A 13,046-nucleotide genomic window follows, 5' to 3' on the forward strand; every position below is an offset into this window, starting at 1 on the left:
AAGTATTATACACTGCGTTGATGTGGGAATCTATAAGGTGATTTATAAGTCTGGAGAAAGTCGATAGGCGTGTCTCTTACTGAGCGGGGTTGAGTCCATTCATCAAGCCGAGCTCAGCCAAAATGGAAATGACCTCCCAGCGCCGAGTGGCCCGATGCGGCGCCACCCTGTCAGACAGCTAGCATGTGCTGCAGATGGTCCATTTTCCATCTCATGTCACATCACAAGCGGCTCAGTCAAGGTTTTCTGAGCCCTGAAGGAGCGAAACCCGTTAAGAGGCAGCGAGCGCTGGGACCCAAAACTCCTTGAACCGCTGGCAGGTGGATTAATTGGTTTACTCAATGTTATTTCATCGGGGACTTCTCAAAACAATTCCAGACATTAGAATGTCTTGAGAACATGCCGCTGACCTGAGGGGCGAAGCAATCTAGTTGATAGCTAAAAATACATTTGGTAATATGGACCAGCGAAGGACACGCTAATATTGAGCGGGGCTCGCGCTGGCGATTAGAAATGATATTTCCACTTGTTGTATTTTGTCATTTGTTCGTCCGTGCTGTTCGTCTGTTCCATTATTACCCCGTCACAGATTAGCATTTTAACACCACGGCCGCTGGAATGATTTATCAGACGGCATTTTACAAACATAGAGGAGACGATTGACTAGTGCAGGTCTTTAATTCCTGGATATCACACACACACACACACACACACACACACACACACACACACACACACACACACACACACACACACACACACACACACACACACAGTGCTAGCATCCGCTCGGCCTATTTATCACCACCAGTCCTCACTGTGGTGGCCCAAGCGCTAATGCTAGGGGCGTCCGTTAAATGGAAAGTCCCCCTGTTGAAGCTGGGCTTTGATTAATTGGTAGTTTAGATGCTGGGGAGCAATGTTCATAGATAATATCAGGCTTCACCTACACCTGCAGTCGCATTGTTGGGCAACATCCCCACTGTGGTGTACACTGGTTGCGTCTGAAACCCTATTATCTGGTCTCGGTTAGACTTTAAAGCTAATAAGCAGTGTGTGTGTGTGTGTGTGTGTGTGTGTGTGTGTGTGTGTGTGTGTGTGTGTGTGTGCAGCTCTATACATCATGTGAGCAAACTGATGACATTTATTCCACTCCTAGCAGACTTAAAACGCTCCGTTGCAGTAAATACACTGAGCCTCGGTCTCTATCCCTGTTGCTATGCAATAACATAAAAATCAGGAAGCTGCTTTCTACTCATTTCTATTCATGCATCAGGTTTGTAGTGTTGTAACAAAACTCTGTCAATTGCGCCTAAATGTGATTATTTCTCTTTCTTGTCTTTTCTCTCACCGTAGGAATCTTCATACTCATTTGCACTGAAATGCCTTATCAGCCTTTCCACTGTTATATTGCTTGGTCTTATAATAATGTACCATGCGCGGGAAATCCAGGTGAGTACCTCCGAACATCTCTATAAAGTTTGTCATGCCAGCCACTGAACCTAACTGAATTATTATAATTATTACGACATAATTGCTATAAAAGCAGATGTAAGACACGCAGCAGCAGTCTATAAGTCCCTGTTCGTCTCCAGCTGTTTATGGTGGACAACGGTGCGGACGACTGGCGGATAGCGATGACGTACGAGCGCATCTTCTTCATCGTCCTGGAGCTGCTGGTGTGTGCCATCCACCCCATCCCGGGCCAGTACGTCTTCACCTGGACGGCGCGGCTGGCCTTCACCTACACGCCGTCGGTGGCCGACGCCGACGTGGACATCATCCTCTCCATCCCCATGTTCCTGCGGCTCTACCTGATCGGCAGGGTCATGCTGCTGCACAGCAAGCTGTTCACGGACGCCTCGTCCCGCAGCATCGGCGCCCTCAACAAGATCAACTTCAACACGCGCTTCGTCATGAAGACCCTCATGACCATCTGCCCGGGGACCGTCCTGCTGGTGTTCAGTATATCCTCCTGGATCATTGCTGCATGGACCGTGCGCGTCTGTGAGAGGTAAACACGGGCCTGAATAAAAAACAAAAAAACAAAAAAAACAACAACAAACAAACAAAATGGCTGATGCACAATCACGCGCTGGGGATTACGAGACGCATTGTGTCCCTTCACTGTCGTCTGTGTTTTGTCCCACGCTTCTCAGTGTCTCATCCGCGCTGGTCCACGGGCGCGTGTGGGGTCGGGGCACTAACACTAACGCGCTCACATGCGACTCAAACACAGCAGACCTGCGTTTCATGAGGCTCAGCAACGCTCCACGACGCCACGCTCCTTGTTTCAGATAGCTCGTCCATAATTCATGAGTGTCTAATTGTTTGTTTGCTGAATGGTTTGTTTTGGTAATGCAGAGCAGCCCCAGGATCCCCCGACCCGTTTTCTCCCCCAAAACTGCACGTCGGGCTCCGTCTCAAGGGGGCACCGACGATTTCCGCTGCATAAGAAAGAGGCAGGGAGAAATAGAAAGCTTTTTTTTTTTTTTTTATTCCGTCTCATTTTGTATTTGCATAGGGAAATGAGACGTTAATGCCAGCTTTGATGTTTTAAAGTCACTTTTGCGTAGATGAGGCTCAGGGTGTGGGGTGGATCCACGGCGACAGGGCTTGGCAGGCTTGGAGTGATGTTGCTCGTGCGCTGCTCTGCGGAGTTCCTGCATTATCCGAGCAAGGGTTTGGTTCTGGAGCCGGGCCGGGCCCTGACCACGGAGGCCCTGCATCCCCCTGCAGCTCGCCTTGCCTGCTTTTACCAAGTAGCTCCCGTCCCTTCCTTTGCCCCCCCCCGTATTAACCCCACTAACCCCTCACACGCCTCTATTATAACTCTGTGTAAGTCTATAACTATCCTAGTGTCTGACTCATAGTAGACGGGTAGATGGGCGGTCTGGGTTTACTGGTCTGCACACACTGCCACACACACTGTCTGTTAGCGGTGCATGCTTTCAGCCTGTGCATAACGTGTTCCAGGTGGGTTGTGTACGTGTGCGCACCTGTCAGCGTGTCCTGTGTGTGAGCGTGCCGGGCGTGTGCGCGTGTGTGTTTGTATAATACTCTGTTGTACTTTCTATTTCCCCACTATGCTGCTCCATAGGGATACCATGTGAGTCCTCGCTCTCGAGCCGTGGAATAAAACGTGTCATCTTTTGCACTGAGCTGGCGCCACTGCTGCCCCCGAGCGGGGTTTGGGGGTGGGGTGCGGGTGGGGCAGGGGTCGGAGGGGGGGTGGGGGGTTTGTTATAAGGGACGGCCCCTCTAAAACCAAGCATTAGACACGGAGGCCCTTCCTAGTGTGTCCCAGCAGAGAGCAACGGTGGGAGCAGCTAACGGCGGCGCGTTAGGACAGTAGGGGCCGGAGGAAGAGGAGGAAGAGGAGGAGGAGGAGGAGGAAATTTGGAGCAGCTCCTTCAAGTCACCTTCATGAGTCTGCCAGAGGCCAATTCATCTTTCCCTATCGCTCTCCTTATGCAATTGTTATAGATCCATATGGCAAAAAAAAGTCTTTTTAGCAGCATCTCCAAAGATTTGTCGGGGAGCAAAAGCTTTTCTGTTCTTTGTGTTCGCACATTACCATCCCATTATGTGTCTCCCTCCATTAAATAATCGAACAGTGTTGTAATGGTTTCCCACAGACTTTTTTTGTTGCTTCTGTCCTGATTTTGCTCTAGAAGTGAAAACTGTTTGCCTCCGGTATTTAAATGAAGGCCTTAACGAGGAGACGACGAGTGAGCGCGTGGATCAGTTAGCGTTAGCCTTGCTGTGTAGCTCAGCTAACGAAGGCATTGCTTTCCCGTTGTCGTCCACGTTGGTGAACGGACACCTCAATGGCCCATTTACAATGTGCGGCCTTTGGTTTTTTTCTCTTTACATCCATGGACTGAATGTCGTCATCCCCTCCCGTCCTCTCCTGCAGCAAACATCAAAACAGGATGCGCGTTTTGATGTTAGCTTCTCAGTCGCATTCCCGTCACATTGACGAGCCATCGGGGGGCGACGTGGCGCGGGATTGGACGAGCACGAGTTTACCTGGGAAACGCCCAGATGGGGGGAGTGAAAGGCAGGCGAGTGGGGGGACAGAGAGGGCTGGAGGGAGGCTGATGATGCAGTGGATGAATTCAATCCTTCTTGATACAGATCATCTTCTTAACCAGGCTCCCTAACTAAGCTCCTTTGGCTTCTCCTTCACTTCCTTTGAGCCTCCTCCCTCTCTCCCTCTCTCCTGAATGATCCCTTGCAGCTCTCCTACTGTATCCATCCAACGCAGCATCCTCATCTCCCCCTACTACTTATCCCCCCGTCCCTTTGACCTCCCTTATCCACAGCAAGCGGGTCCACTCACACACTTCCATGCATGCACCGCCTGCCTCCCTGGCTCCTCGCTTCCCCTTTTTTCTTCGACTGTTATCTAATTCTCTTCCTCTCCCGTTCGAACTCTGTTATCTGAGACAAATGCGCTATTTCCAGCCGTTGTGAGACTGCTGTTTCTCACCTCGCTTTCTCTAGTAAGGACCCGTAGGCTATGTAGAAGACGAGCTCGCAGAAAGTTTGGCTGACTTTCCCTCGAATCGCAGCACCGGATTATCAGGCTTGAGTTACTGGTCGGCTTCACCTGCACCCAAGGTCTGACATCCAGGATGTGCCGGCTCTTAGCTACTACAACACAAACAGCGCCAGCCACGAATTGGACGGATTGTCCAAATGTCTAACCAGAGAAACACACTGGTACAGCTTCATGATGCCGGCTGTGAGCCACATGTTGACGTTGTAGCACGAGTAAAATCTAATAATTCAAATATATCCCACATATCAAAGTTTATTCTCAGGCATTTTGTTCACATACAGTAATTTGAATTTCTAAGGCTCGAGGACCAGTGGATTGTCTCTGGCTTGATGACTTGATCTGATAAGGTATCTCTAAGCTCTGCAGGCATATTATTGATTTCTGCCTATGGCAAAGTCATCCTGCGCTGTATATGTCATCCAGGTTGCGTGTTTGCAACAAATGAATGTGAAAGTGATAACAATCTCTTGGTATTATCAAGATGTGCGCCGAGGCCCGTGAGCTTTACCGGTGCTCTTCTTTGATAAAGACTTTAAAATGTCCCTTTCTGTTACAGTTATTGTTGTAAAATAATTTCACGTAATGTCAATTTTTTCTGCCAAGTTCTTCCAAATGCCTAAATTGAACGCTCATGTACCTGCTGTTGCTATGAAATAACCAACATCTGCCTAAAACCTCTTGTCTACTCATAGCAAGAGATAGAAACTGGTTTAGGGTCATTTCACGCAGCTGAGAGGAAAAGATCAAAGCTGTAGGTTATCAAAGTAAACATGACAATAACATCTTCAAAGACGCTGTAGGCACCTGCCAACCGTTACCGTGGAGCTGCAGCTCCGAATCCTCAACCTCATAGATGTAAACACAAATCCCCAAACCCTACAGTACAAACGTGGCCCGTTACGCACTGCTCGCCTAAGTTGGTGCCTTGCGCGGAATTGCACCCTCCCTCGTGGTTTGACAAGCAAAAAGGAATCCTATAGCAAAAACCTCTTGTTTGCTCACCTTGACTTTTACCCTGCGTCGTACGGAAAAGCAGGAGTCTCCTCTAAGGACGCCTCCCGAAACCCAGCTGCAGGGATCAAGCTGCTAGAAATCAAACGGCTACATGAGGGGAGGGAATTAAAACTTTGACAGGCTTCGAATGACGTTGGTCTGGTGCTTAATGGAAGACCTGACTGTGGGCTGCTGGTGATCTCACGAGTTCTAATGAGCAGGCGCTACCTGGCAGTAAATAACCTTTATTACCACTAAAGTAGGATTTGAGATAGGAGTAAACCTCTGTAATACTTTAAAAGCTAGCGGTGTGTTTACACCTGCAACATCTATACCTCTGAAACATTAGGATTAGGGCCTCGTGCCTGCCGGCCCTGTGGTTGAAGGACACCTGCGGCTGCACTGACTGACACGCTAAGCTGAAATATCACGAGCTTGCAAGGGTAGTGACACGGGACTGTATCAAGGATTTCGGCGCACCCTTCAGGACTTTGATGAGTCTCACATTCTCGATTGCTTTCTGGCAAGTGAAGCCTGAAACGTGAACGAACTGCAAGTCAGCGAGTTGTTGTGGACTCGCATCAGAGGCGCTTGACAGCAGCGGCTTAGTTCATTGTACGGGAGGCAGTGATGCCAGGAAGATGATACCTGATCCCTCAAGTCGGTCTTTTAGTCCGTTTTTTTTCACCATTTCATACATTTCAAGTACGATTACACCTTGTGATGATGCTACTTCCGTAGGTTTAGCCTCTGACATCCCTGGGGTCGAGTCAACGTTACAGCTCAGGCCAGTGTTGGGTGTTCAGGCCGTTTTTCCTGTGGATTCTCCATTTTCTGGACCATGCGGTGGAAGCAGTGGCGAGGCTTTCTAGCAGTGTGTCTCTGAGAGGATGCACAGCACGTTGGCACCCTGTTGTTTTGCAGCGTCTTAACGTGCCCACAGCACCAGTGTAACATGCTTATGTTGAGCCTGTTTATTTGCTAATTAGCTTCAAGCACAGAGTGCCGCGGCCGTGCTGGCGCGTGCCTTCGAGCGAAGCAGCACAGACGCAGTGGAGGGTTGCACCGGGTGACGCTAGCACGTCCTCATCCACGCTTTCACTGGAGGCGCGTCTACAATATGTCACAGCCCCACGTTGAGGGCGCTGCCGCTAGCTAGCACTGTGCACCACTGCACTGTGCTAGCACTGTGTGGGAACTGCAGTTTTTTTTTATTAGGCCATCGCGATGATGCGTCGTATCTGCTCGTGTTCGACCAAGCGACTCCCCGAGGAGCTCCCACGTTCTCTCAGCCGTCGCTGAAATTCATTCATATAAATGGGACTCGCGCACAAAGGGAGCTTTTAAATTGTTTTTTCTTGGTGTCAAAGGCACAAAAATGCATGAGTGGTGTTATTGTGCAGACGATAACTGCAGAATGTGCTCAAACCAGCTAGTGGGCATCCTGGATGAAGTTTAAAATACAAAGTCCATCAAAGATAACACGCAAAGTGTGATAAGGACAAATGCATTTAATTTTGAATTCATATTCCTTTTTATGACTACTCACATACAAAGCCTGTGTTTTTGTAAAGCAGAAATAGTTCCAATCCTTGGTATTGGCGCGCGTGTGTGTGTGTGTGTGTGTGTGTGTGTGTGTGTGTGTGTGTGTGTGTGTGTGTGTGTGTGTGTGTGTGTGTGTGTGTGTATGTGTGTGTGTGTGTGTGTGTGTGCTGGCAGAGAAAGAGGCGTGTGGCTTTTTCACATCTGATCCATCATTATTATTCTGTTTGTTCGGAGCTTGTGTTGTCAGCTTTGCTTCTGTGTTTCCTCGGGACTCCTCGAATGGATCACGAGCTTATTTTCATACAGTGACAGCCGAGAAATTGAAATGACTGATTTTCCATCACGGCACATAAACAATAATTCAAACAATGGATTTGATGGAGTCGTGCCATTTGGAGAGGCTCCGGTTAGCCTCAGAGGTTTCACCTTCTTCGGCCCATCTTGGGTAAATAGTGCTCTTCTCCTCTGACCCGCCAAATAGTCTTAAGGCTTTCTGGTTAGAAATCGTACTATTAGTGGCTAAACAATATGATGTCCAGCATATCTGAGCGACTGGTGCTGTCACTGTGTCTGTCAGGGAGGATCTCACAGTGGGGAATAAACCTGTCTGTACCTCTTGTCCTGGAATAGGTTGAAAGTGGTGCCAGCTCTTCTCCATGCTCTTCCAAAACGTGACACAGTATATTGAGAGCCTTAAAACGCTATTGATTACCTCCCCATTCAGCCTCTGTCTCTGCTCCTCTGCTGCTGTTGTCCGCGGAGAACTGCCGACACATGCGGGTGACAAATGCAAGACAATATAAGATAAAGCAATCTGTCAGACGTTTGATGCTGACCTATTACACGCTGTGCATCCAATCCACTGTTTTAGAGGTGATGTTTAGCGAGAATGCGCTTGGTGCACAAAGGTGCAGCACAGATCTGCAGCCCTTGAAGACATGACTCACTCTCTGCACGTCCTAATGACAAGATCAACGAAATTAACACACTAGTCACTTGTAATTACAATATTTAGCCAGCTGATCAAGTCTATCCCCCTGGCAGCCATCAAAGGGCAGCTGGCGAAGTGTTGGGATGCAGGTAAAAGAGACAGGGGTGTCAAATTCGATGAGCTTCCCCTCCGTCGCACAGCCAATCCCGCGCCGCCGCTTGCAAACGAAGGCACCGCGTCTGAGAAGGTGCCTAATCTCCCCCAACCGGTGCTGCTGCGGTGTTTGTCAGAGGCGCGTTTCGTCTAAAAGGACCCCAGGTTGTCCCCGCCAATCCCTTGCTCTCAATATACTGCCTTTGAAGCATGCAGGATGCAGCCATCTTTTGTTATTCCTGCATGGTCTTGTACTGACTGCTTCCGTGCATGTCGTTGAAAACACTTGAATCCCACAGACTGCATCCTTTTGTTGTCATTCTGAAGGAGAGACAGCGCTCACAGTTGTTTTCCCCCCCTGACTCTGAGCATTACTGGGAACCAGAGAGCTGGAGTTTTACGACCTCGATCATAGTTAGGAAATCTATGATATTGGATCAATGAACTGTCTTGGAGGAGAGGGAGGAGCAGGTATTATAGTGCATGAAAAAAACGCAGGCTTCCCTTTCTTTTTTTTTTACATTCATTCATATTTTGCCCCCAAGTGTTTCATTCTGCGCTAATTAGGGGTGATTGTTCTGGGCATTATGAGTCCACCCGCTGGGTCACGGCTAAATAGTTCAAAGTCATTAGCAATTCATGATTCGCCCAGTACGAATCCCCGTTAGAACAGCTCCAACAAAAAAAATCTCAAGAAATTACACTTCGTCCACCCTCGGTCTCGTCAGAAGGCTTGTTAGTGAGATGTTGTCTGCGAATGAGGTATATTTTATTTCCACTTCAAAATTAGATATTTTCTGATCTCCTCCTAGACAGCCCATTGGGAGTAATCAGCCGAGAAGTGAAGTTTGTTGGGGGGGGGTGTAAGATTCGCCTCAGTGACGGACTTTTGTCTCGTTGCAAAAGGTATGGGAATGTCATCATCAGTGGAGCTTTGCACGGGTGGGTTTTTTTTAGAGCAATATCTTTGCATTTCCGCTGCAGGCCTTTGAACTGACAATTCAAACATGACTGTCAGCGTTTTGCGAGCGAACATGTTTGAAGTGATGATTTGCATTGCCAAACCTTATGTTTTTTGGGGGTGTGGGGAGGGGAGGGGGGGGGGCAGCATAAACTCTACGGAGGAAGATTTGCGGCAAACCATTAGCAATAAACCATAAGGTTTTTAGATGCACAGGCTTATTTGTGGGGGGATCAAGTCCATTCTGACCTGCAACAACATGGTTGAGTTCAAACATGCTTTTTCAATTGACTCGTAATGTACGACTGGAGAAAAGAAAACAATTTGGCATCTGTCCCTTTATTTAAGGCTCTGTTTCATTCATCTCACCAAACCTTTAAACGTTTAAATTCATTCTTAGTTCCAATTCATCCCATTCAAATGTTTAGGGATTTACTCTCTTTGCGTATTTGCCAACATGTCAGTTTAAGTTTCCAAACAGTCCGACACGCTCATTAAACTGCAATGAACTGAAATGAATAAATGATTAAACCTATGTGTTTGTCAATTCATGTTAATCTGAATGAACTTATAAAACACCTCGCACCGTGGCTTCTTCCTCCTCCTCTTCGGTCCTCACCATCTCCACCTCCTCCACCCTCCACCCTGGTTTGGTCCCCACACGGCGCCACGTCATCCTCCAGCATGCTCCCGCTCCGAGCGCTCCGTCCCGTCTTACTCACCGCGTGTCTCCCACTTCTGCTTCTCCGTCACCTCAGGTATCATGACAAACAGGAAGTGACCAGTAACTTCCTTGGAGCCATGTGGCTCATCTCGATTACCTTCCTCTCCATTGGCTACGGGGACATGGTACCGCACACGTACTGTGGGAAGGGCGTGTGTCTGCTTACAGGGATAATGGTGGGTCCACGTTCAGCCTTCTCCATCTTGTTTCTAATAGACATTCCAGTAACAGAAGAGCTTGACTGTGTCTTTGTGCGACAGGGAGCTGGTTGCACTGCGCTGGTGGTTGCAGTCGTAGCCAGAAAGCTGGAGCTGACCAAGGCTGAGAAGCATGTCCACAACTTCATGATGGACACACAACTCTGCAAACGAGTGAGTGGCCTCGCCTAAATGCCTCGCCTAAATGCCCTGTAAGTGCGCTGCGGGTCAGTGAAGAGGCCTCTGTCGCCCCTCGTTCCACAGGTGAAGAACACAGCTGCCAATGTACTCAGGGAAACATGGCTCATCTACAAACACACCAAGCTGGTCAAAAAGATCGATCACGCCAAGGTGCGGAAACACCAGCGCAAGTTTCTCCAAGCCATCCATCAGTAAGTCCCCGAATCTATCAACCAGAACAAACCTCGAGCCAGGACTAGTTTGAACCCATATAGTGTGTAGCAATGTCATGCTATGGGCGGTACTGCATATAGTGGCTGTGCTAGCGTTACGCTGATGACATGTAGCTGTAGCTGTGAATACTTGGTAGTAGCACCTCAAGCATTTGACGGTGATTTCCTCTGATTTTTAATTCACACATGCAGTCTCTGGCACACCCACACACGCAGACAACAAGCTCACTGCAATATAGTGTAACTGTCCTTCCTATTTCCTCCCCTGCCTCCCCTCTCCCCGAACCCCCCCCCCCCCCCCCCCCCCCCCAAACCCGTGCTTACAGTGAGAGGTGTAATGGTTTCACTCGTTTCGTGAATGTTGTGGGGTTAAAACTCTGTACTGTGTTCTGTCTTTGTTTTGCTCTATCACTGCAGAGCTCAGAAGTAAGTTGAGTCTTCTATGTATCCTCCTCCTACTGTTTCCTCAACATCCTCCCACTCCTTTCTCTCTTCGTGTCTGCGTTTGACATGCATGAAAAAAAAAACAAAAAAAAAACAAACAGATGCACAGATCTGGATGCTGGATTGTTTTTGTTTTTTCTCAACTTCAGTGTTTTCATTGACCTCCCCCTCCCTCCCATTTCCCCCTTTGAATGGAATGAAATAAAAAAAAAAAAACATCCACATTTTGCCACCAGTGTCAGTAGTGGAGGGTCGTCTGCTCGGAGCGTGTGAAAGGACGAGCATCTTGCACAGAATGAGCTTGAAGCCCAGCGGTTCATTCCCATCTACCGCGTGGCCCATGATTAATATAGCTGCCGCGGACGCTATATTAACCTGCATCAGTAGATCCCATCCTGTTACACTCCCTATGGTTTTGTGATGACATGACCGCTCGCACACACAGGGGTGTGACGTGACACGTGTGCTGTGGTTTTGTTTCCCGTGTGCTTTTGATCTTTTCCTTTTTGCTTCGTTTTTGTTTCTTACCTGATCTGACGCAAAAAAGATGAAACAGACACAACACAACTTTAAGGACTAGCTTGGATTAAACGCTAATAGGCAGCTGTTAGCTGTTAGCTTTTAGCCCCTACTCTTTAGCTACAAAGCCGAGCACACAGCCACGCGCGAGCCGTTTCCCGCCGTCGGCGTGCAGCCGTCCCCCCCCCCCCCCCCCCCCGCACCCCCGCGATCCGCTCATTTACACATGAATAAATGCCCTTGAATGTCACCCCGTCTCATAATTTGCAGAAAGGGAAACTCTTCCTTTTCACCAATCCAGCTGGCAGCGACGCGTTACCCGCCGCCGATAACGGCGCTCACAATGCCGTCACGCATCCGATAAGCGACGCGCGCGCAGCGGCGGCGTCGAAGGCGTCACAAAAGCGTGTCCAGTGTATCGTCGCACAACTTCCTTCCCGCGCCCGCGCTTTGCTGTGTTATGTTCGGCGGCGTCATCATCGGGCAGTTTATTTTTGGCACGTTTCATGTTTTCTCTGTGGCATTCACACACACACACGCGCGCGCGCACACACACACACACAACTTGACGAAGCCACGTTTCATTGTGCACAGAGTCACTCAGTCACCGCACGCTTACTGAATGAGTCCTCCCACTGGCCAGTGTGACACACTGACAGGGGGCATGTCATCCTTTTTCCTTTTTTAATGTCTTTTGGGTGGAAAACAAAGAGAATGTTTTGATTTCAAACATGCATTTTGAGGTTTTCTTGTATGGAAGCATATTGCGCTTTTGAGGGATGCACCACGCTCTATCTTACATACGATACCTTTTTTTTACAGTCTAATGATATTATTTCGCCTTATTAAAAACATTATTTTTGAGTGGTAACAAGATAATCTCTATGTCTGTCAGGCTGTTTTTTTATTGGAGAGGAAATCTTTATCATAAAGACGCTGCTGAAGGCATCGCACCATTATGAGAAAAACATCCTGTTATTACACAGTGTCTATTAAACGAGTGTAGTATGCTTCCGAGTTTTGCATGTTTTGGTTGCTAATGCATTGATCAAGGTCCAAGAATGCTTGTATAAGTACATATGTATATATACATATATATTTCATATATGTTTATATATATAGATTTGTAATGTAAGCCTATTTATGGTGCATGCAGGCTGTTCTCTGTATTTTCAATGTCATCAGTGAGAGATCGCTCCTGATAAACATGTGTTGTTCCTCCTCCTCCTCCTACTTCTTCCTTCTTCCCCATTGACTCTCTCTCCCCCTTCACGACCGTCTGTCTCGCTATGCTCTGCTCCTGCGTGCTCGCCCTCCTCCCTCTCTCTCTCTCTCTCTCTCTCTCTCTCTCTCTCTCTCTCTCTCCGCTCCGCTTCCTACTGTTTGTGCCGCTGCCTCCGTCCAGACTGCGCAGTGTCAAGATGGAGCAGAGGAAACTCCACGATCAGGCCAACACCTTGGTGGACCTGGCGAAGGTGAGCGGTGGGGCTGATTCGAGGGTTGTGTTTAAGGCGGCCTCTGTCTTCAGGCCCGCGGGGCAGAACCGCGTGGGGGTTCAAAGGGAAGACGCGAGCGCGGCCTCATTTGATGTGGCTGGCA

At 48.5% G+C, this 13,046-nt stretch overlaps 1 protein-coding gene across 3 annotated transcripts in view; it reads left to right on the plus strand.

Moving 5' to 3' along the window:
• kcnn1a (potassium intermediate/small conductance calcium-activated channel, subfamily N, member 1a) overlaps positions 1 to 13,046 on the plus strand; it is a 40,155-nt gene that overhangs the window by 22,879 nt on the left and 4,230 nt on the right. The window contains exons 3-9 of one of the 3 annotated variants that reach the window (XM_055503574.1): positions 1,357 to 1,452; positions 1,596 to 2,014; positions 9,909 to 10,050; positions 10,135 to 10,245; positions 10,336 to 10,463; positions 10,811 to 10,910; positions 12,853 to 12,922. In XM_055503574.1, coding sequence (XP_055359549.1) covers positions 1,357 to 1,452; positions 1,596 to 2,014; positions 9,909 to 10,050; positions 10,135 to 10,245; positions 10,336 to 10,463; positions 10,811 to 10,910; positions 12,853 to 12,922 — 1,066 coding nt within the window. The remainder of the gene's footprint in view (positions 1 to 1,356; positions 1,453 to 1,595; positions 2,015 to 9,908; positions 10,051 to 10,134; positions 10,246 to 10,335; positions 10,464 to 10,810; positions 10,911 to 12,852; positions 12,923 to 13,046) is intronic. The other 2 variants (XM_029131040.3, XM_029131042.3) reach the window with 2 other exon arrangements.

The sequence above is a fragment of the Betta splendens genome, chromosome 17 (assembly GCF_900634795.4).
Source record: "Betta splendens chromosome 17, fBetSpl5.4, whole genome shotgun sequence".
Lineage (NCBI taxonomy): Eukaryota > Metazoa > Chordata > Actinopteri > Anabantiformes > Osphronemidae > Betta > Betta splendens.